Source organism: Apodemus sylvaticus, chromosome 6 (genome assembly GCF_947179515.1).
Source record: "Apodemus sylvaticus chromosome 6, mApoSyl1.1, whole genome shotgun sequence".
In the NCBI taxonomy this organism is placed as follows: Eukaryota; Metazoa; Chordata; class Mammalia; order Rodentia; family Muridae; genus Apodemus; species Apodemus sylvaticus.
Window position 1 is genome coordinate 134,863,736 of NC_067477.1, and position 23,255 is coordinate 134,886,990.

General features: G+C 49.5%; 1 protein-coding gene across 1 annotated transcript in view; it reads left to right on the forward strand.

Annotated features, from left to right (window-relative positions):
• Epas1 (endothelial PAS domain protein 1) overlaps positions 1-23,255 on the forward strand; it is a 78,491-nt gene that overhangs the window by 31,590 nt on the left and 23,646 nt on the right. Inside the window, exons 2-4 of the mRNA XM_052186513.1 lie at positions 11,741-11,931; positions 20,168-20,319; positions 20,728-20,812. Of these exons, the coding sequence (XP_052042473.1) occupies positions 11,741-11,931; positions 20,168-20,319; positions 20,728-20,812 (428 nt within the window). The remainder of the gene's footprint in view (positions 1-11,740; positions 11,932-20,167; positions 20,320-20,727; positions 20,813-23,255) is intronic.

Here is a 23,255-nt window from a genome sequence, read left to right on the forward strand (position 1 = left end):
ACTTTAGGCCAGCACTGTCCCAAGGCGAGCCACCGCCCCACTCTCGGGAATGCAGCAGGAGAACAGAGAGCCTGCAGGGTTCCCCCTCGTCTGTACTGTTTCCAAACAGCACACACAGGCCACGGCTCTGGCACTGAACTGGATTAGAAGAGCCAGTCCTGAGGCACTTTACCTTAGCTTGTGACCAACTGCCAGTCCTGATGAAAAGACCAAACATTTCGTGTTTCTTTTTAAAATTAAAGTGTCTGGAGTAGGGAGAGGATCGACCCTTGTTATTATGAGAAGTTTCCCTTGCGTTTATCCACTTAGGACTGCTCCCTACACCTTTCCTCCTCCTCTTCCTCCTCTTCACTTTCTTCATCCTAATGTGTAACCCTTGTAGGGGACTTTCTGCCCCGTTCTTCTGCACATACCCGGTGCGGCCGCAGAGGCAGCCGGCTCCGTCTTCTCAGGACACAGTGATTATTTTTGGCACTGCGCATACTTTCTCTAATGTTATTATTGCCTCCCCCACCCTTCTGGGTGCCTTTTGAGGAGCACTCAGTTTTTGGCAATTCCACATAAAATCAGAGGGTTAATTTTAGTTCAGTGGTGAAGACAGGGAGAGGGGGGGTGCCTCCTCCTCCTGCCCGGCTACAGCATCCGATGCCCACCCTAGGAGAGATGAGTTTTGCCCATGCCTGCTCATGAGAGCTTCTTGCTTTCCCGGCTCTGTGCTAGCTAGCCATTCATCCACAGCTGGGCCTGGGGCTGAGGGGACTGCTATCCAGAGGTGACGTCGGGGCTGCACCTCAGGGCTGGCATCTTAATGACTTGACTTGGCGGGCTTAGAACAGCCTCATTCAGTCTGAGTTCACTCCCTGTTCAGTTGGCCCTCTCAGCCTCTGGCCATAGAGTTCTCTTGTTCATGCTGCAGGAGGAAATGGAGATTTCCAAGTGGGAAGCAGCCTTCCCAAAGCCTTAACTCTTCCCTGCAGGGAAAAGGAGTCACAGAGAGCAAAAGAAAACCCAAGCGGCCAGCTGCAGTTCCCTGGGAGAGGGGGACAGGGCTGGGGGTGACTGGGGGCTGAGGCCGGAGCCAGCACAGCTGGGATCACTTTCTCCTTCCCGGGGAGGTGGGAAGGAAGGATGTGAAGGACGCATTTAAATTGCCCTACATCAATTAGCAGATATTTTCGTAGTTTGTCCAGAGCCGAGGCTCTGAGAAGAACATGCAAAAGTAGAAAGTGCTATGTCTCTGCTGCCACAGTCCTTAAAGCAGTAGGAACATCGCACAGAAAAGCCGGTAAGATGGGACCTCCTCTGATAATGGCATTAGTAATGTGGGCAGAAGAGCCAGAGGGCACTGGGACCAAGGATGGGACTGGGGGAAACCAGGTTCCGGTAGAGTCAGAAGGGGGGAGGTGACATCAAACAAGCTTAGAGCAGTTTCATAAAGAAATGTACAAACAAATATGACTCTTCCTGGCAGAGGAAAGGGTCTGACTCCTTACATAGTAAGCGCCCTTGGCCAAACATGGCGTGGGGAAGTGGACACACTCCACTGTGTCTTTGGCTTCATGACCTTAAAGGTTCTGGAATTCTTTCTGTTAAAAGTGTGTGAGGTCACAGACCACCAGCAGCAGCAGCTAGGATGGTGCTAGAAATGTAGACCCTCATGCTCTGGCCCATACCTCAACTTAAAGTACACTGGATCAAGTTCTCTAGTGATCTGTGTACACAGTATAGGTGACCATAGGCTAGATCATGTCCCAGGGTTTATTCAGAGGAATGGATCACATGCATGTGTGTATGGGGGGGGGGGAGCGTGCAAGTGCACACACACACACACACACACACACACACTTTATGAGTGTCTTTGTACTAATAACTGTTCCTGGGTTCTTGGTCTAATCATGTGCTGGATTAGAATTCTTAGGAAAGATTTCAAACAGTGAGCAACTTTGAGAATTTACACCACAGAAGTCACCGAGGTGGTTTTTATGTCTTCCTTTGGTACTGCTTGTGCTTTAGAGGAAGGACTCTGAGAGAACCCAGGGTGGGGGCCTTCCCAGAAGAACATGTCTACATGGCGTGAAGAGAAAGGGAGAACAGCATGAGGCTGACTGGGCAGTGTGGAATCTCTGGAGCAATGTGGAGAGGTCAGGACAGGCAGGGCCTGTCAGGACAGTCAGGACCTTCCCAGAGAAAATGGAGGTGGACAGAGGAGCAGAACTGAGGTCGACTGAGAGGAGCTTCTGGAAGGCCGTGGGGAGTGTCAGTGCCTAGAGCTAAATCTTTAGGGCTACTCGAGGCTGGTCAGCTGTTCTCCACACCTCAGAGCCTTGCTTCATGCTAGGAGGTGCATTTCAAACACCGACCAGCCTTTTCTTTCTTCTGCTGTGCAGTTCTGATAGCTCTCTTCACTGTAGGGACAGGCTGCACATGTGCTGTGGTTTGAGCCACATGACAGACTGCGTTGTTGGGCGCTTGTGGGATCTAATAGCAGGAGGCTGAGAGGACACAGGAGCCCCCAGGAAAAGTCCCAGAGCCTCTAGCAACAGCTTAGGCATGGGGCTTATGCCCTGACCAGGGGAAAGGCTCAGAAGAAACAGACCAGGGAGAAAGAAATGCTCACCAGTGACATACATCCATTACACCTGCCAACCACGGCAAGCACGCTGTTCCTGAGTCACTCCATCTTGGCTCAGCCCCTTTGCTTCTCTCTGTCCTCCCTCCCTCCCTCCCTCCTTCCCTCCCTCCCTTTCTCCTTCCCTCCCTCCCTTCCTCCTTCCCTCCCTTCCCATTCCCTCCTTTCTCCCCCTCCCCCACTTTAACTTCTTGTCTTTAGATGTAGATCTCCAAACGAAGGAAAACTTGCCCTTCTCTCTGGCAAGTTTTTGCCCCTTGAAGCAATGGCCCAGAGTAAAAGGTGATCCTGTTGTCCCCTCTCTTGCCACTTCCTAGATCAAGAGAGTGTTTTCAATGGCTTCAAATTCGGTATTCTTACAGGGCTGTGCCCTCCGTGTGCCCAGTTCAGCAAAGCCTTCTGAGCTGCAAGAGGGGCTTGGCATTTGAGGAAGATTGCCAACTACAAGGCAGTGTGGTATGTAGGCTCCATTGACATGGATGTGGGGGCTGCTTCCCCAGGCCACGTGACCTGATTCCATACTCTCTTCATGAGACTTGAGGATTAAGTCAGAGGCAGTAGGGATAGATAAGTGATCCTTATTAAGTGGAAAGTATTGCCTGTGTTATTTGCTAGTTACAGCAGCAGCAGCAGCATTTCAATTTGCTGATGCTAATTAACCCCTTAGCTAAAGTCTTCACAGTGGCAGGAGTCAGGAGGTAAAGGACTTCTGAAGCCAGCAAAGAATAAAACACTTAGACAGACAAATGTCCTCTGCCGCTGGCTGGCTCTTCGTTATGGGCAAACATCTACAAGTCTTCTCTAGACCTGACTGTGAGGAAGAGAGAGCTTATAGTGAGGGAGAGGAGTTGTTGACCTGCATGGTGGTCGTCATCCCAGCACTGGTTCAGAGCAGCCTCTTCAGAGTCTTCAACCTAGATCTAAGGAGAAGACGAAGGCTGAGAGGAGGGCTATCCAGGCATCTTTGGAGCCGAGGTCGGGAGCAGAGCATGCGTGGTTGGTTTTCTTTCCTTCCGTCGACTCCCCTGCCTCGGGAGTGAGGCTACAGATATTGCCACATCTGTTTACTCAGCTGTGGGGTGGCTATGGATGTAGAGATGGCAGGGAGTTGGATACATGTCACATTTATTATAAGAAATAAACTACAGAACAGTACATACACAGTGCATTGTGCATCATGGCACTGTTCACACTAGCTAAGCGTCAGGGTCCCTGACGGAGCAGCAGTGTGGGCGGGGATCGGCAGGTGCATTGGGGTCTCAGTTCACACGGTATGCTGTGACTGGTTTTTAGGAATATGTAGAAATAAATCTGAGCATTATACATAATGTTAAGTAAAAAAAAGTCAAGGGGGAAATCCAGACATTGAGTGAGATCCCATTCTGTAAACATCTGTGTATTTCCCACATTACCCTTACTGAGTATGATTTGGTCCTGTTCTAGGTTGCGAGAGATACACTGTGAAAGCTCTCCTTCCACTTGTTGTGTGCCTAGAGCTGCTTGCCAACAGACTCTCCATGAGTCCTTGAAAATACATCTGAGGAGTTCCTATTTCCTAAGCCTCAGTTTTCCTCATCTCTAAAATAGAAATACTGGCAGCTGTTCCTTCTTGCTGTGATGTGAGATTGACTTTCTTACAAAGTGCCTTATAAGGTGTTGGGTGTGATTCAAATGTAAAGTAGTATTCACTACTAAGTTAGTGTTTACCTATTGCCACAGGCCATCCAGAACACTGAAGCCATAGGCGGGAAACTTTCAAACTGCAGGGTTTTATTGCTGTGTGTGTGTGTGTGTGTGTGTATGTGTGTGCGCACGCGCGCGCGCGCATTTGAAGTCTGAGCAACAAAGATCAAGGTTTGAGCCTGGGTGTTTGCTAAGGATCCACTTTGCCTCACACGGTGGGTCTGGTGGAAGGTGCCAGGGCCCCAACTGGGCCTGCTTTATGAGGGCACTCATCTTACCCAGAGGGCCCCCCTTACTTTGGAGGCAAAGATTTCAACTTTATCTTATATAAAATTCAGACGAGAGCCCTTACTAGAATGAGGCTAACCCAAGGACAGTTTGTCACAGCTACTCCTGTGCATGTCCTGATTTCCCAGCAGGCTGGGGATTCTACATGTCCTAAGGTGATAGAAGGATCTGGGGATCTGGGTCCCCAGATAGGCTGCTCAGTAATTAAATCTGTTACTGTCTTCTGCCAGGCTGCCTGGGGCGGGAGGCTAGTCTGATAAGCATCTCCAGTCAGCCCAAGCAGAATTGACCATTAAAGGGGCAAGTGGGGTGAGCCCCAGACATTACTTACTGTCAGCTCTGAACATAGTCCAGGCTGCTGCTCTGGGGACACTGACCCCCAGAGAGGGTCAGGCAGCTGGGAGCTAAACTCCCCATGAGGGGAGGCTGTGCTGAAAGGCCATTATCAGGACTTTTCCTTGAGATGGGGCGTGAGAGCCTTGCCCTCACTTCAGCCAGTCCCACTCTCCTCCTCTGTTGTTAGCCTCCCCTTCCAGAACAAGACCACAGCCTTCATAAAGCGTCTGTTTGTCCAAGTGCACTGCTGCCCCTCCCCCTCGTCCAGGTCTCAGTTCTTCCTGTGTTCTTAACTCAGTATCTTCCATTTCGACCCATAGCTTTTCCTTCCCTTTGTTAAAGATGCCCCTGACTGACCACTATGGCCTTTGGTCAAATATCAGAATTCTCTCAGAAAGTGAGTCATCACAGACAGCATTGTCTCCATAGACCGAGTTCTTGCTAGCCTTTAGAATTACCCTCTGAGAAATTCTTGTGAGTCGTCTTGTTCTTTTGAGTACCTCCAGTTGTGGCAAAAAATGTATCAGTTGAGAGCACATTTTATTCTTTCCAAGAACTATGAGCTGTCCACAGCCTGGTCTGGTGACTAAAAGGGTGGATAAGTCGGGGAACATACACAGTCAGGGGGTTGGAATGACGTCATTGCCATTAAATGTTGTAACTGATTTTCTTTTGTGGTTACAACATTAATTCCTAAATCACCTTCCAAAATATTAGAGCAGTGGCCACCTCAGCAGAATAAGCCCTAGCCTTCTCCTGAAGTGACTCTTGTAATGGTCATCACCTTTTTGTGATGCTTGGTACAAATCTCTATCCTGTTATTTTGAGCCTTCCCTGTAGCTATAGCATCTATAGAGCAATGGTCCCACCAGCCCTAACATTGTCTGTCAAGCCTATGATAGCGACTTTAAATCTGCATAGCATGATGGCCATGATACCATGTAAGGAGGGGAAGGACATGGTCAGGTCTCAGAAGGATCCGTGGGCTTCCTGCTTTTTGTGATGTATAATAATGAGCCCTGATGTCTGTATCAATAAGAACACAAGTGATTTTGATACAAGCTAACATTGAAAATGGCTGTTGTGCTAAAATGACATCAATAACAATAACCCCAATGTAAACATGGACTAGAAATGGCGTCATCAAGGAAGAGCGCTGTGCCCGGACCCCAGAAGTACCAGCCAGCTTCCTCTTCCTTCTGAATGTTTGAGAAAAGGGGATTGTGTTTCCAACACATCCTTAGTTCCAGATTACATACATGATGCACCTCAAAATCAACAAAAGGGGCCTTTAAAATCTGACAGCTTTGTCCAGGTGTGGTGGTACACAGGCCTTTAAATCCAGCATGGAGGCAAAGTCAGGTGGATCTCTGATTTTGAGGCTAGCCTGGTCTACCAATAAGTTCCAGGATGGCCAGGGCTGTATTACAGAGAAACTCTGTCTCAGAAAGAAGTGACAGCTGAGTAACAATGGCTCTTAGCCCTGGGTATGTAAGAATGGCATTGGGCAGGAGTCTTGATGTCCTCAGATGCATCAAATCTAAAGTCAGGCCGATCCAGGACCCCAGGGTCCACTTTTAAGGCTCTTCCAGTGAACAGCCAAGACCAAGGACCAGAGGCTTGTGCTCTGCTGTGGTCTCATCAGCGAACACAGCTAAGCTTGGGGCCCAGCAACTCTTGATTCTCTCTGGGACCCTGAGTATTTTTCTTCTTCTTTTTTTAAATATTTATATATTTTTTATGTTGGATTTTGTGTTGGATGTTTTGCTGGCCTCTATGACTCTGTACCATGTCCACGCAGCACTCACAAAGGAAGATATCAGATCCTCTGGGACTGGAGTTATAGATGGTTGTGAGCCACCATGTGGGTGCTGGGAATTGAACCCAGGTCCTTCGGAAGAACAGTCTGTGCTCTTAACCACCGAGCCATCTCTAAACTGAAGCTGCTCTCTCTCCCTGCTGTCCGGCAGCTTCCTGTACTCACTGAAGAGCCCACCTCCTTCCCATTTGCATTTGAGCCTTATTTCCTACCTTCACAGTGCCCTGTGATTTAGCATACATTTCGAATGTTGTCACCAAACAAAAGATTGACCCAAGCTGGTTTGGTGAGCCTCACTTGACCTCTCAGCCACTGAGCCTTATATGATAGTAGCAGACGTACAACTTAGATACCTGGTGACTGCAGTCACAGTAAAGGTCGAGTCTGTTGGAGACAGCTGGGCTTGGACACTTGCAGATCAGAAACAAGGCTCTGGACCAAGGGTGGGTCCCTGTGAAGGAATGCCGCTGAGACCCACTGCCACACTTACAGTGACCTGTGCTCTGGCCAAAGCTTGTTTTGCCTGGATGAGTTGTAACGCCTAAGCACCTCATACTCTATGGTTCTGTAGCCTTTGATTCAGCTAGTTAGATCTAAAAGAGTTGAAAAGAGATTATGTATGTGGTGCACATAGATAGCTTTTTATTATCAGCCCTTAAGTAATACAGCATAATAACTACTTATAGTGCCCACGTTCTAGAACACATTGTAAGTAGTCGAGTGATCTCAAGTATATACTCAGATATGTGCAGATTCCACACAAACACTACCCCTCAAGGACTTAAGTGTCTGAGGACTGTCTGGGAGGGGTCCTAAGTCAGCCATAGCTAGTAGTGGACCAGTTGCCCCTGGATCGATCGATCGATTGATGCTTCTGGGCAGTCAGTTCTGTTAGTATGCTACTTAGAGGTGCTTGCTTCCTTTACCTGGGATTAAATTTTTCAGAATCGCTTTTGTTTCCCCTCAGGGAGAGCTACTGTAAATGAATGTGGAGAAGAAACCGCTCCCACCCCTAGGGGCAATGTGGTGGGGAGGACTGTGCAGTGTGGTAGGGAGGACAAGAGTGTGGTAGGGAGGACTCTATAGTGTGGTAGGGAGGACTGTGCAGTGTGGTAGGAAGGACTGTGCAGTGTGGTAGGAAGGACTGTGCAGTGTGGTAGGGAGGATTGTGCAGTGTGGTAGGGAGTGTCCAAGGCTGCTTGATCAGAAAACCTCAGTGTAAGTCAGCTCTACAGCAACAGGGGCTGCCTGCGTCCTGCTTCCTGCTCCCCCCAGTCTGAACTCCAATGCTGGCCTTACTTCTTGGGTCCCAGGATGTCCCTGGGTGCTGATCCAAAGACAGAGCTGTCCAAGCTCCAAGACAGCCAGGACCGCAGTTAGGTGGTGAGTTTGGAACACCGCATGATACAGGCCATCTTGTGGGAACAGGAGAGTTGCCAAGGATGGGAAGAGAAACTTAGGAGAGAAAAGCAATCTAGAGTAAGGAACTACCAAGGCTCTCCGAGTTAAGTATTTAGGGCGTGACATCTTTTTAAAAGAAGCCAGTGGATTTCAATATGTAAATTTTAGGATAAATTCAATAAGGGTAAGTAAAATGTGATCATTGTAGGACCTATCTTGGAAGAAAAGTATTTCAGGAAATGAAACACACATTTGGCTTAGGAAGATGCCCGAATGCAATATGCAGAGCCAGTCAAGATCAGCCCGTAAGCCATCGCCTGGCGCCCTCAGACAGACAGCCTTCTTAGAGAGGAAGGGCAGGTGCCAGGCCAGAGGCCAGATGCAGGTGCTGCTCAGGGCAGCAATGCCCAGCGTAGCCAGACAACGGCCCTTCGATCTGCCTGGATAGTTTTGATTGCCAGAGATCCTTCTGGGGACTCTGCACTCATTTTATCCTGATAAGACATGGAGTCTTCTTCCTACTTGACAGGTGCAGGAACCGGAGCCCAGAGAATGTATTTTCTTCTCCAGATTGAGATGGGCAGATAGCATTATGGTTTCGTACAAGCTCCGGCTTCTGTTATCTGTGCCTCATGTTAATTATTCTTGTTCTTCAGGGTTGCTAATTAAATGATTTCAGTGTTACAGATTTTTGTCTATTTTTCCAAGAGTCAACATTAGACATCTCTGGACTATGTCAAGATTAACTAGGAAATGTAATTAAAATCAAGCTAGTTCAAGAGTGGAACTGGAGGGAAAAAGGGAAACTAAAGGGATTGTACAACTTTTTAAACCAAGGGCCTGCCTTGGGTTCTCAGCCTTCTAAATGTTAGAATGTTGAATCAGCTTCTTTCCTGCTAAGGCAGGGTACTGCTGGTTATGGATAGACACTGTCAAGTGTACTGCCTGGGATGGGAGATGGGGAGGGTAATGTTTTATTACCAGCTCTCCCACTAATTAGATAATTGCTCTGAGCATAGAAGTTAACCTAATTGGGTCTCAGTTTCCAAGTCTCTGGAATGGGGACAGTGGTTGCAAGGATAGAATTAGGCAGGCTGCTCCCTGACTGGAATCCCTCTAAGGGCCTACGTAGCTCCTGACTGTAACACCTTAGGAAAATGGCATGGTATGTTCTGAGCCTCAGTTTTCCTATCTGTAAATTTCACAATGTCTACCGAGCTGTGTCAGTAAGAACAGTATAACGGGGTGATGTGCAGTCGGTGGTGCAGTGGCTGAACACATACTGTGTCAATGAGTGTTAACGCTGCTGGGGGAGCATGGCCAAGCCCAGACCTCTAATGCCAGAGAGAACCCAGACTCTAGCTAGCCTGTTCCCCACAACGCAGCCATGGGGGTGGCGAGTGGGGAGTTGTTCTTGGTGTTGTTGCTAATACACAGCCTGTGATGACTGCCTCACGGATGCATGGCTGCTCTGGATGTCTCCAAGAACGAGGTCAGGGGCTGACCCTGCTGCTGTCAGGAAGTGTGAGGGCTGGTGCTGAGGAGGGGAATTCAGGATCTCCTACCGGATGGATCTCAGGAGCCAGGGCTGGATTCCAGTGCAGCCATTCCTCCTGAGCCCTTAAGGTATCCCACCCTAAGGAGCTCAGGATTGAGTTGCAAAATCCAGGGACCAATGATGGCCCTTAAAGTCTCTAGAAGATGCAAATTCTCCCAAAGGGCAGGTTCGGGGGGCGGGGTGAGATGGGTGGGATAGAGATGAAGAGGTGTGGGATTCCTGAGAGCTGAAAGCCTGCGGGTGGGGGGAGACAAGGAAAACAAAGGGGGGAGGCACAAGAAAACCCAGTGCCCCCTTTCACGATTTCTCACAAGGGTCTGCCTGACCATCAGAGTGTCGCATGGCCCTTCCTGCAGTCTGGTATCCAATGGCTAATCCATCTGGATGACCTGCAAAAGGAGTGTGCTGTCACGTCAGTCCAGGGCCTCTGCCTCAAGTCTGCGTGGGGATGCGAGGCATGCCAACATTCCAGGAATCCCCAAGTAGTGATGTCCGATAATGAGAGGCTCAAAGCCAGAGAGAAGGAAAGCAGCCTCTGGGCTTGGCAGCCTCTGAGGGTAGCGTGAGGGTAAGGTAGCGTGAGCCAGCCTGGAGCTGATTGGACGAAGGCCTTGAAAGCCTCACAGCATACTGAACCTCTACAGAAGCAAATGCCAAATTAGTTTCTTTATTAAACAAGCAATATATGTTATTTATAGAAACACAGGGAAACATAGGTAATCACTTGGTAGACTGGGGAGGGCGAACTCCCTAACCCCATTACACCGCGACTCTTACAGGACACTAGTGGCTAAGAGCCTCGGCTCTGGGGCTGCCCTGCCTGGGACAGGGGTCACCTCTCCACTTATCAGCTGTCACCCACGGGTGAATCGCTTAGCCTCTGTGGGCCTGTTTTCTCATCTGTATATTAGAGATGCTACTCTCACAGCAAGTTGAGAAATTGAAAGATGCTAACACTGTACTGTCTAAAATAGCTGAACTATATCAAACGCTGTAACTGTGGCATTGTGACCACTGTAAAAACATTTACTATTAACTGTATTCCTAGCTGTTTCCCTGTGTATTATACAGGAAGTGTTATGTGTGACCATACGTTTTTGTGAGGACATGGTCGCCCTGTACTGCTGTCTGTCTGTCTTCTCATGGACAGATTGGTAGTTACTGTTAAGCTAATGTTTGCTTATACTGGAATGTGCTCGGTGCTAAAGGTTTCACAATAAATGATCACATTAAGTCCTCATAATGCCTGTAAACTGGGTACCGATGCGGATGCGCATACGCACCTCCGTGGTAGAATCTTACGAGCTAGCAGGCAGATATTCTGACTTTTAGACTTGCCCGTGTTAGTGCTTGATATGGACTTCTTCATGCGAGGATCAGGTTTCTTTAGGATCTCTGGCAAGAGACAGGTTTGGGTGTGAGTGTGTGTTTTCTCTCCCACCCTGCAACAAAGAAGAGTCAGGCTGGTACCTCCGGCCAGCAAGAATGGTACCCACTGCCAGTTACCTTTGGAAGTATACACTTCTGGATTGCAAACTGAGGTGTGTCCGCCTCGTGTTCTCTTGGGCTTTACTGGTGTCTCCAGCCTCTGACCTGCCACCTCTCTCAGATCAGAAACAGGGTCTTAGGGCCAGGACTGGTCTTCATTTTTACCAAGCATATCTGTGACAGCACTGAGTGTGCCACTGACCATAGCTTCTTTACCCTTCTCCTTCCATTGGTACCCTTTGACCTCTGTCCTCAAACTTTGTTCATTAGTTTAATTAAGTCTGTGCTAACCCTACCCATGTGAAGCCCAGTTCTGCCCCCCCCCCCGCAAGAATATAGAAGAAAGCTATTTGAGAAGACACCAACGCGCAAAAGCAGTCAATACCAAAAGGTGTCTCGCTCGTAGCTCCACTAGGCTGAGCCAGATGGGTTCAGTGGGAGAACTGACTTCACCATGAGCGTGCGGGTGAGCGGGTTGCTACCTGGATGGGATGGGATGACAGCCACGCTGGGACTAACCCCTCATTTCTTCATTCAGGAGCAGCTCAGAGCTGAGGAAGGAAAAATCCCGAGATGCCGCAAGGTGCCGGCGCAGCAAGGAGACGGAGGTCTTCTATGAGCTGGCTCATGAGTTACCCCTGCCTCACAGCGTCAGCTCCCACCTGGACAAAGCCTCCATCATGCGCCTGGCCATCAGCTTCCTGCGGACACATAAGCTCCTGTCCTCAGGTAAGGCTTGACTGGTTCTGCCCCAAGCTGGCATCTCCCTAGGCCTGCCTCACTCCCAGACACACATCTACAAATATCCACCCACAAAAAGGCTATCCACACTATGTTGACTCTGTAGGAGGAAGCCTCTTGTCCTTGTCTTCCAGTTACATCTCTAGGTGATGTCCCATGTGATCTTTGGAACCTTGGCTTCCTTGCCTGTAAACTGGAATTAGCCAAGCACACTGCACGTGTGTGTGTGTGTGTGTGTGTGTGTGTGTGTGTGTGTCAGTGGGCGCTATAGGAATGAGTGGAGACTGAGGCTCAGCTGCATTCATTCCTGCTGGGATAGCCCCATGATGGGATAGCCCTGCGACAGATGACAGCCTCGGGCACCCCTCACCCTCTGCCAGCCAATCCATTCTTCTTTCCTTCATATCTCTTTACCAACAGTCTATAAAAAATGTTTTCTTTCCTTTCTCAGAGTTACAGTCCTCAAAAAGCATTTCCTGTTAGGCCCCACCAGGAAGAGGCAGCCTGGGATTTCCACATTCTGATCCTGTGTGCAATGTTGTCAAATGTATCAGTTCTGTAAGGAAACTGGGCAGCACATAGCAGCCAGGCTGGCACTACAGCTGGGCAACGCCTGAGGGCATGAGCAGGGGAGGCAGTCAAGGGGGAGAGATTCGGTGGCTCTTCAGTTTTCCTGAGTGAGCATCACTCTGATGTTCTAGGAGACGACTCCTTTTGCCATCCTGTAACAACATGGCTATTCTGGGAAAGAGCCCCGTGCACAGGGGACCCAGCGTGAGCTGGGGAAGCCAGACAGGCCCGTGCTATTCTGGGCCCTGTGCACAGGAAGGATATATGGGAAAGACCTTCGGGGAGAGAATGACTACTCAGCCCACCCCCAACCCCCTCCCAACCCCCTGACTGGAGGTTAAGCCTGTGCCGCAAGGCTGAGGTGACCACGCTGTCGCAGAATGAGCAGAGAGTGGAGGGAGAAGCAAGGGCAGAGACACTGCACACATAGCAGGGCAACAGTGATCACTCAGATGTGGGGGAAACAGTTGAGGGAAGCTCAGGCTAAGGCAGAGTCCTGAAGAGTCTGACCCAGGCCCCATGCATGCCTTCCTTTTACAGAGGTTTGCCCTCCTGGAGAAATGGGGACTACTGTATGGCGACTTGCAGGATTCTGCAAAGCCTGTCAGGCGATGATGATGATGATGATGGTGATAATGTTGATAAGGGGCAGGGATCCAATGTCCAAGTGAAGCATCTGGAGCCTGACCAGGGCTAGCCAGGAGCAGTGGGTGGACAGGAGGATCTGAGAGCTGTGTCTGTGTCCTGCTGTTGTAGCAGGAACACATTGTCTGTGCTCACCCACACAGAAGCCTGTGTGTCTTCCTCGGTGGGTCGAGGTTGATTTGCAAGAGGGCTTGGCTGGGGTTGGATCTTCTGAGCTAATCTGCCCTCATGTGTCCTGGTGCAACCCCTCCCACACCCCACGTACTACATAAAGCCACAGATAGAGAAGCAGACAGCACACGTCTCAGCTCAGGAGTCTTGAGAACAAGGACCGCCTGCTCTCTAGACAGCCCAAGCACAAGCAGACCAGAGCCCTTGGCACGTCAGCTCTGGGGCCCTCAGTCCTGAAGAAAGAAAAGTTAGAGAATGGTAAACAAGTCTTTGTCATCTGGCCCTGTGGACCTTGAGGAAGTGCTCAGGGGTACAGCCGTGGAAGGAGAAGTGGCTGCGTTCTCCTTTCTGTCGGTTCTCGGGGCTCCTGCCAGATCCTCTCTGGACTGGTTGCAGAGAGCATTTTACAGGACTGAAATGTAAAGCAGACCTTTCCTCCTGCAGCAGCGTGTGCCGTGAGCTCTTGAGAGGCTAGGGAAGGGCTGCGGGGCCTTGCTTGATAACTTCTGCCTCACTTCGTTGAGACATGATCCCTCCTCAACCGAAGCTCACCATTTTAGCTAGGGTGGCCGGCTTCAGACCAGAGGATCTGTGCAGCCACCCTGGGGGTGACGGGTGCACGCGGCCAACCTGGGTCCATGCTGGAGACTCACACACCTTCGTGCGAGGGCAGCAAGTGTCCGTGTGCACTTAGCCACTGCCTAGCGCCTCTTTCTCTTCTCGCTTTAGATAATTGTTTTCAATTTTCACCTCTTGTTTGCATGTGTTTGTGGAGGGGGAGGAAGGAAGGACAACTTTGGGGAGTCGATCATCCCTCCCCACATGGATGGGGTCCAACCCATGCTGTCAGGCCCGCCCGCACAGCAGTCCTTTACACTTGCTGAGCCATCTTCTCAACCCGGAAACGTACGTCTCTATGCCTTTTTTTTAATGTGATGAAAAGTTTAGAGGATCATTGAGCAGATATCCCCCTGCACTTGACTTATTGATGTGGTCCCCATCTCCCTCAGAAGCGTTGTACACAGCTTTCTCTCACTGGGCCTCAGAGCTCATGAAACATTGTTGGATGATGTGAAAGTCTAGCCTGGTGGCACACGCCTTTAATCCTAGCACTTGGGAGGCAGAGGCAGGTGGATTTCTGAGTTCGAGGCCAGCCTGGTCTACAGAGTGAGTTCTAGGACAGCCAGGGCTACACAGAGAAACCCTATCTCGGAAAAAAAAAAAAAAAGGCTGTGCAAGTTATAGCTTAGAAGTAATTCTAATAAAAGAAACAATGTAAGAGAAAAGCCAGAGCAAACCCTAATGTCTTTGGACCCACCTTTTAGCAGTTCCGGTGTTACGACACATATTTTCCCAACTCAAAACAAACTACAGACTCGTTACTTAGGCAAGTCCAGGTTGTATACCTCAGAGTTCAAACGCCTAAAATCCGCCAGGCTTAGCATTAGGAGTGGTTCTTCTTAGCACCACACTGCCTTTGATTTTCACAGTAGGCTGTTCTGTGTGGGAATGTTGGGGAGGAGGCCTCCGCACTGAGAACGCCAGGCTGAGTCCGGGCCACAGTGCCACAGTGGAGATCCATATCACAGGAAACAAACCAAACAATGGCTTTACGATACTCACTTCCACACCGGTCCAGGAGGACAGCAGACATTCTAGCGGGAGCATGAGTGGGAGTGTCACTTGTCTCCAATCCTCTCTCACGAGGACCCCTGTGTTCTGGGGCTTGGAGCGGAGTCGCTTCTGCATTCCAAGAGCTTTACATCGCGGTAAATGTACGGAGTGTGCATTTGCCCAATTCTGATTTGAGGCTTCTCCAGGTTCATACATGGAAAAAAAAAAATCAAATTCTTGTTACTGTAGAGCTGGAGATCAGCACAAATCCTGGTTTCTAGACATAAATGTCAGGTTTATTTTTGATTATTTTGATTTGAATTTGTTTATGTGTGATTCCTGACATTTGCCTAGTGAAGACACACAGTCTGCTCAGGATATGATTCCCAGGACACAGTTTTAAAGCTTTCACCATGACTTATCAGGAAAAGTGGGACAAAGGGGACCGAATTATGGCCACAGATGTGATTTCTGCACTCTCTTATGCCTCGTGGTAAGACCTGTTTTCCCTGGTTTTCAGCCCAATTGTTTTACTGTCCCACTCCCTGGCCCCACCTATACTCAAAATCAAGGCCTTTTCTGTCCTGTTTGGAAGGAGGCCAGGGAGATGATTCATGCCAGGATGTGACTGGCTGAGAGCAGCCAGCAGTCCCTTCAAGAGAGTCTAACCTTGCTTGCAGCATTCTCGGAAAGCAAAGAGTCTGGCCAGTCAGTAGATAGCAACTGACTGTACGCAGTTCCAAATAGCATTTTACGAAGGCTAGCACGGCAAGCAAGGGTGGGGGGAGCAGGTGAGGAAGGAACAAAATAGCACTCTCCAGTACAGGACTTGTGGGGCACAGCAGGATCAGGTGAGATCTATCACTGTGCAAAGTGTGAGCTAGCCCAAGCCTGCCCACAATGTGGCAGAAGGTACAGCTGAAGGTACAGTAGGTGGCCTCTGTATGGCTCTGGGTGGAACTGTTTGCTGTCAGGATGCCTGGAAGGAAGACGTGCACTGTGTTGCCCAGAGGGGAGGCACTGATAGGCCCAGCCTTTGAAAGGAAATACCCTGCAGACATAACTAAGTACCAAGTAGAAGTGAAGTAGAAAGGTTGTATCCCAGTTTGTTTGTTTGTTTGTTTGTTTGTTTGTTGTTGTTGTTGTTGTTGAGACAGGGTTTCTCTGTATAGCCCTGCATGTCCTGGAACTCACTCTGTAGACCAGGCTGGCCTCGAACTCAGAAATCCGCCTGCCTCTGCCTCCCAGAGTGCTGGGATTACAGGTGTGTGTGTGTGCCACCACTGCCCAGCTTGTTGGGAACAGTGTAGCAGTTCTAGAGTTTCTTGAAGATGGAAACGTCTAGAAGAATCATCCGGGTGGAGTAAGAGTGCAGCAGTCTCGCTGCTGGCACAGCCTGGCCTCAAAGACCCAGTTAGAAGCTGCCGGCTCTGCCTACCACCTGCTAGTTCACACGAGGCAAGTGGCTCTACCGTTCTGGAGTGCCACCCAGCATAGGCGGTGCTACCTAAAGGAAGTGAGCAGTGCTCCGGAACCTTCTCAGCTGCGCATATCCTGGCTGTGGGAGCCATCAAAGCCTGTTTACTGGGGCTATTTTTAGCATTAAAGAATCTTGTGCTTCTTCTCAGTGGAGGCGGTTGGTCTTTACCACAGTTCTTTGAGATTCGAACCCCAACAGGTCCTGGGAAGCAAACAGCGGCCTAGATGTAGCGCCTGAGGCAATTAGATGACCCAGCCCAGTACCTCAGCAAGCCCCTGCTTCATTTTGTACCAACGTTGTTATCAGCATCCCCAGGAGGGGCTGAGGCAGTGTAACAGATGTCTTCCCTGGCAGTGTGTTGGTTCTCGAAGGGTGGGCTTGCACCCCTCCTTGAAGTATCCCCAGCTCTCCATGAGACAGGACTGAGTGTGTGCTGGTGAGCCAGTCCCTTTCTCCAGCCCAGGGAAGATGTGGAGGGAAAGCCTAGCGGCTCCAGTGAGTGAGGGTCAGAGGTTTATATGGGGGAGGCCTTGTGTGCACAACAGTTTCCATCAGAGATGTGACAGGAGGCTGGGGGCCCTGGCTGCCTCCCTCTTCTGGGCTGGGAGTGACCTGGCTAAGTTCCTTCAGAGACTCCCAGGAGGACAAGCAGGTGCTACAGGAGCAAATAGTTCCACTGAAGGAAGAGGCCACTCCCGAGCCCGGCTGCTCCAGGGTCACAGGGGTTTGGGGGAGGGGGTGTTGGCTATTGTGACTTCAGTCTCAAGATGTTCCCTGTCTGTGGCCCCAGAGCACCCTTTTCCTCTCTAAAGGGCAGTCCAGTCAACCTGCCGCTGTAGTCAATTTCGCCACCTCCTGGAAGTAAGCGGACTGGACAGTTCAGAAACCCCGCTTGGCTGTGCTAGGCCTGCTAAAAACAGGAAACTTTAAGCAGAACTATTTTCTTCTTTGGGTCTAGTTAACCCAAATAGGTTGTCTTGGGATTACTCCAGATTTTGAAGTCAGTCTTGCCACTGAGATCAAAGGAGCTGAAGAGAAAATAAATTCTCAGTAGGCCTCAGGTTTGGCCTATGTTTGTCTGGAGAACATGGCCACCTCGCAGCGTAACCCAGATGCAGCTGAAACCTTCTCCTTGCCCGAATCCTAGGTCAGGCACCCCTGCCCAGAGTGGCAGTTTTTCCCTACATGGGGGATAGTCCCTGAGCGACGGCTTTGACACTGATGAACGTGGTTTTGGTTTTTGTTTTTTTGATTTTTTTTTTAAAGGAAGAAAAGGCACTTTTCCAGCTCCCCTGAATTAGGCAGGAAGCACGGGAGGGCGTGGAACCTTCCAGCACCACCCTGGGAGGGAAGGGTGCAGCCTCCTTGTATTTGCAAGGTCTTGGGCTCAGTTTAATTTTTCAGCAGGGGGTTCCACATTTTTTACTTTGCACAAAAAACCTCCTAGTTGCATAGCAGTTCGGGCAGGTCCTGGCACAGCCGCCTTCTCTCCCACAAGCCTTGTGTAACGCGGATGCTATAACGCGGATGCCCCGCGAGTGCGCACATTAGCAGCTGCCTCACTCGCCCCTTTAGAGCATGCTCAGTCCAGAAGACCGCTCAGCTACCAGAGAGCATCAGACAGAGACCCTAGGAGGGCATCAGGTGTGGCACCGGTGATAGAAGCGTTAGCTGCTGGAACTAGGTGTCCCATCCCTTTGGTGAACTAAAGGAATGTTACCAGGAGAGCAGTCCCGCTCTCTTCCTCTGCAGAAATGGCAAGCTCTGGGATCCGGACATGTTCCCTGGTTCTTTCCCTGAAAAGTAGCTGGTCCCCAACAGTCCCACTAAAGCACCTTTGTAGGAACATCTATCTACACACTTGGGTCTGTTCTTCTCACACTTATGGGTTCACAGGCAATAAGACAGGAGAATTAAATAAACCCACAGTCTTTGCTTCTTCAAGGGCCTTTGATGTTGCCTAAATAGCCTAAGTGATATCTATCTAATTGTATCTTATACTCCCCAGAAGAGTCTTCATTTGAAAGGCTCCTTTTTGCATCCATGAATATTAACTATCTTAAGTGGCAACCTACTTTCTAAGCCTCTTGTTCTATAAATCAAGCCAGGAATTCTTGGACTTATGCTAGATGAATAGAGACTTTGGTAGTGTTGTTTCTATGTTTGAGACACGGTCACATTATATAGCCCTGGCTAGACTTGAACTCACTATGTAGACCAGGATGGCCTCGGATTCACAGAGACCCACCTGCCTCTGCCTCCTGATAGCTGGGATTAAAGATCTGCTCTAATACACCTGATTAAATCAGATTTTAAAAGCACAAACATTTGACATGAAACAATGAACTAGGAGAGGGTATGGCCTGTGGACTGAGGACAACAGCCAAGAGCACGGCAAGGGCTAAGCCTGAATCGCAGAGGTGTACTCGATAGTCCAGGATATTAGGAGTGCATGGGGTGGGGTAGATCCCCCACCCCCGGGTTCCCCCCAGTATCTGCCTCCTTAGTCTGCCTCTTGTTCCCTCACAGTTTTGTGACTCTAAGTTTCATTCTCTTTAGACTTCTCTGTGTGCTATCCCCAGACTAATGTCCCCAGAGTAGTGCTTTGAGAAGCCACCTCCTGCCCCTTGACTGGAGGAGAAGCTCCGGAGCACGGGGCTTCCTAATTTGCCAGGTCTCTGCTATGGGGGGAGGGGGCGCAGATCTTCTGCCTCCAGATGGGCTCTTCTCTGCCCTGGGAGGAAGCTCGCTCCGCGTGTTCTGCAGTGGTGGCCTGATCCTGTCCAGCTGCCTGACAAACCTCTTTCCATACTAGTGTGAACTCTGTTTCGTGAGTCCTCTCAATCCTGCCTCTTTGAGAGCGTCCTCTCTCCTCTGACCCCCGGGGATTTACTCTCCATACCTTCCTTGGTTCCCCATTCTAACATGTGGGAGTACTTACTTAGCTTTGTGAGGCTGTGAGGTTCCCCATTCTAACATGTGGGAGAACTCGCCCCCTGGGCTCTGAACAATTTGAGACAGTAACGGTGTCTTAGAGGAGCAGATGGAACGGAGCTCACAGTTGTTGACACCATTTTAAGCAGTTTATATACTTGAGCCTTACAGTCCATGAAGATGGAAATCACTCTCCTGGTTTGCTGATGAGGAAACCAGTGCTCAAACAGTTGTTACCTGAAGTCCTAATCAAGTGGGAGGCAGATCTAGGAATAGATACAACATTTGACTCCAAAGCTTGTGAGATGGTTGAACGTGGCCACTGCATTTAGCTCCTGGAGCTTGCTAACGTTCTAGACAGCACAGCCTTTGGAAAAATGGCTTAACTCAGAAGTCTAGCTCTATAAAATGAGAGTACCAATGGTACGTGCCTCATGAGTCATTGTAAAGCCTATGTAGAATGTTTAATGTGGTGTCTGTCTGTGGTTATTGTTCCGCTTATGTTAACAACTAAAATATCTATTGCTGCTGCTATGATGTGTCTAGCATTCTGTCTGTAGACTCTACCCCAGCCCTTCCTATTGGGACAGCAAATTCTGCTACCACGGAAACCACACTATCCCAAAGTCATTGTCAATGTGGCCCAGGTGTTTCATCTAGTGTCCGCTCATCAGGCATGTGGCAAATGCTTAGATGGTTGTCAATATGCCTCTCTCAAAGCCGTCCACCCTGTGCCCTGGAGCCACGCCTGTCCCCTCAGTCATATCTGTTTTAACACGCACGCACTTTGTCCATCTCCTCTCTTTCCAGTCTGCTCTGAAAATGAGTCTGAAGCCGAGGCTGACCAGCAGATGGATAACTTGTACCTGAAAGCCTTGGAAGGCTTCATTGCTGTGGTGACCCAAGACGGTGACATGATCTTTCTGTCGGAAAACATCAGCAAGTTCATGGGACTTACCCAGGTGACACCCTCTGCCTCTTTCAGTAGGAAACAAAATGTCTACACTTGGGGGATAGAAACTAACAAGAAGTCCTAGGTACTGCCTTTCTTGACTCTTCCTTACGCGTTCCCACATGATGATGACAGTCCTTAGGCCACAAAGCCTGAGAAACATGCTTGTGACTCCCCTGACAGGTCTCTTCTAGCTACATTAACTCGGCATCTGTATGAATCAAGTCCCTGTCACCATCAGTACTGCCCTCTGTTTCACCTGTAAGTCCATGGACCCAATATTGGCCGGTGACTATTGATGACCACCCAGTTCATCCCCCTTCCTCTCTCTAGACATGCAGACATTATCCTAGCTTCCCCTTGGAGTGTCTGACTTCATCATTAGGAGTAACAGTGTCTGGTCTTGCTTTTGAAACAGGTAGAACTAACAGGACACAGCATCTTTGACTTCACTCATCCTTGCGACCATGAGGAGATCCGTGAGAACCTGACTCTCAAAAATGGTAAAGTGACCCTCACCTCCCTAAGCCTACACAGATGTCCCAAATGAATCGTGTATAGTACTGGGAAAAAAATGGCATCCATTTGTTCTAGTTGGACAAGCTCTTAGGTGGGTATGCAGCCGGTGAGATGAGACCCAGCACTTAGAATAGCTCCTAATGGCCATCTGTGATGCCTGATGTCACACTACCAGGTCAGGGTGCCATCTCTAGGGCGTTTCATCACCTGAGATCAATCATCTCTGCCAAGTGACACCACCCAAACCAATAGCTTCATCTATGCCAGATTATTTGTGGGAGCTGCTACAGGTGCCTTTTGTCATGCATCAACCACCCAACACATAGGCTTAAGCAATCTCCCACATTTCTGTGGATTCTGTGGGCAGGTCTCTAGCAGATGTGACATCAGCTGGATTGCAGCCATCAGGGGCTGAACTAGGTTGAAGTGATTAAAATGGCTCACCCGGCATGTAGCTGGGACAGTGACCACAGCTCTCGGTCTATGAAGCCTCCTGGTAGCCTTCGTCACATGGAGACTCTAGAGTAGCCATCTTGTTTGACAGCTCAGGGCATTTATCTTCCGTCTCCCTGTAGAGTGCAGCTGCAGAAGCTGACAGACCTTCCTAGGCCTGAGTCCTGAAATACGCATGGCCCCTCAATTCTGCTGGCGAGTCAAGGTCCAAGCCTGCCCTGAGTGTCAGGTCTGTGACCCTTAGGATTACCACTGAAGAGTAGCTATTATGGGAATGTGGAGATTTTCAGAAGAACTAAAACTTCGGGGCTGGAGAACTCAGTGGTTAAGAGTACAGGCTATTCTTCTGGAGGACCTAAGTCGATCTCCCAGGCCCTTTGACTGGTACTGGGTCACAACCGCCTGTAACTCCAGCGTCAGGAGATCCAGGGTCTGCTCCCGAACTCTGCAGACATCCACACAAATGTACTCATAAAAAGATCAGCAGATCTTTCGAAGCCAAGCAAAAGGAGCCATAGCTGCAGGCAGCAGTGGCTTCCAATAACTATCCTCTCCGAAGCTGAGAATCTGCCACTGTCTGGACAGACTGCCCACATCAACACATCTTTTATATCTCTCACCTGTCACGACTGTGGGGTGTGCGCTCATCCAACCTGAATAACGAAGGCCGTGACGCCACACCTGCGAGGCGTTCTCATCGCCATGCTCGCTGCAAAGCTCAGGCTTTGTTGGCTCGCCTCGCCTGTTGGTACAGAGCACTGTAATCCACACGCAGACTTACAAAGCTTTGTAACATAACCGCCTCCCTTTCCAGTGCGGCCCCCACCTCTCTTCTGGATTGCTGCTTCCTATCAACTGGCTTGGTCAACTGGCTCCCAGAGTACATGGCTGGGGACCACGATGAGTTTAGTTGTCTTGCCTGTGGTGCTGAGAAACCCTAGGCTATCTAGGATGATTGGTTCTTGATGGTGAAGGGGCTATCATTGCAGACATGTACCACCACACTTGGCGTTCACGGTGCCTCTCGGTGCCTCTCCTAGAGAACACTGGTCGCTGGGTTCTCTGTCTCAACTCAACTGCAGACCAAAATCTCCGAGTCTTGGTGCTGCTCGAAGTCTTTCTTTTCAAATCCATGGCAAAAGATGAGGCCAAGTGTAGGAGCTTCTTGCTTTTAGGTTCCCTGCCTCCCAGCTGAGTGTCCTTCACGTACCTGAGGAAAACTCAGGTCTTTAGATTCATGAATGGGGATTTGAGATCAAGCAAGCTCAGCTAATCAGCAAGTCCTTGCTGTAGGTATCCGGCTGCATACATTCATAGTCTAAAGGCAAGGGGTCAGTACAGATTCCTGGAAGAAGAAGGGGTCTGGAGACAGACAGGCTGTGGAATGCTTTGATGGTAAGGTGGAAAGCCTCGAACTTTGTCCTGCGAACAGTCAAGGCTGTTGGAGATGGTTAAGCTGAGATGATACCATCTGACGTCAGAATAGGGGGACTCCAGAGATTAGCAGGTCAGGAGCCCACAACAACCCAGATGATTAGTCACAAATGAATCTCTGGCTCCCTCATTCCTAGCTCCTGGGGGCTCACTCAATACAGTAATAACTTACCATACACAAACTCCATCTAATAACTAAGGTTATAAGAAGCACTATAATGGGAGAGACAGTTTATCAAAACAACATTCAAGCTGTCACTTAATGGTTTCTGCAAAAGATGTTTAAGTTCAGTTGAAGGATGCCAGTTCTTTTGCTATGCAGCAGCTCTTTTAGAACAAGTCGGTCAAATCCAGGTTCCTTGGAGGTGTAGGCACAGAGGTTGGCAGCTTCTCTTAGGAAGAGCAGTGTGACTACTTGCTGGAAGGTGCTGGGTTGTGCTGTGAGGCTGGCCCTTTGGAAGCCAAGAATGAAGATCTCTGTGTAGACACAATTTAGACCCCGTTGCCTCCTATTTGCTATTCTGCATAACAAGAAGCAGA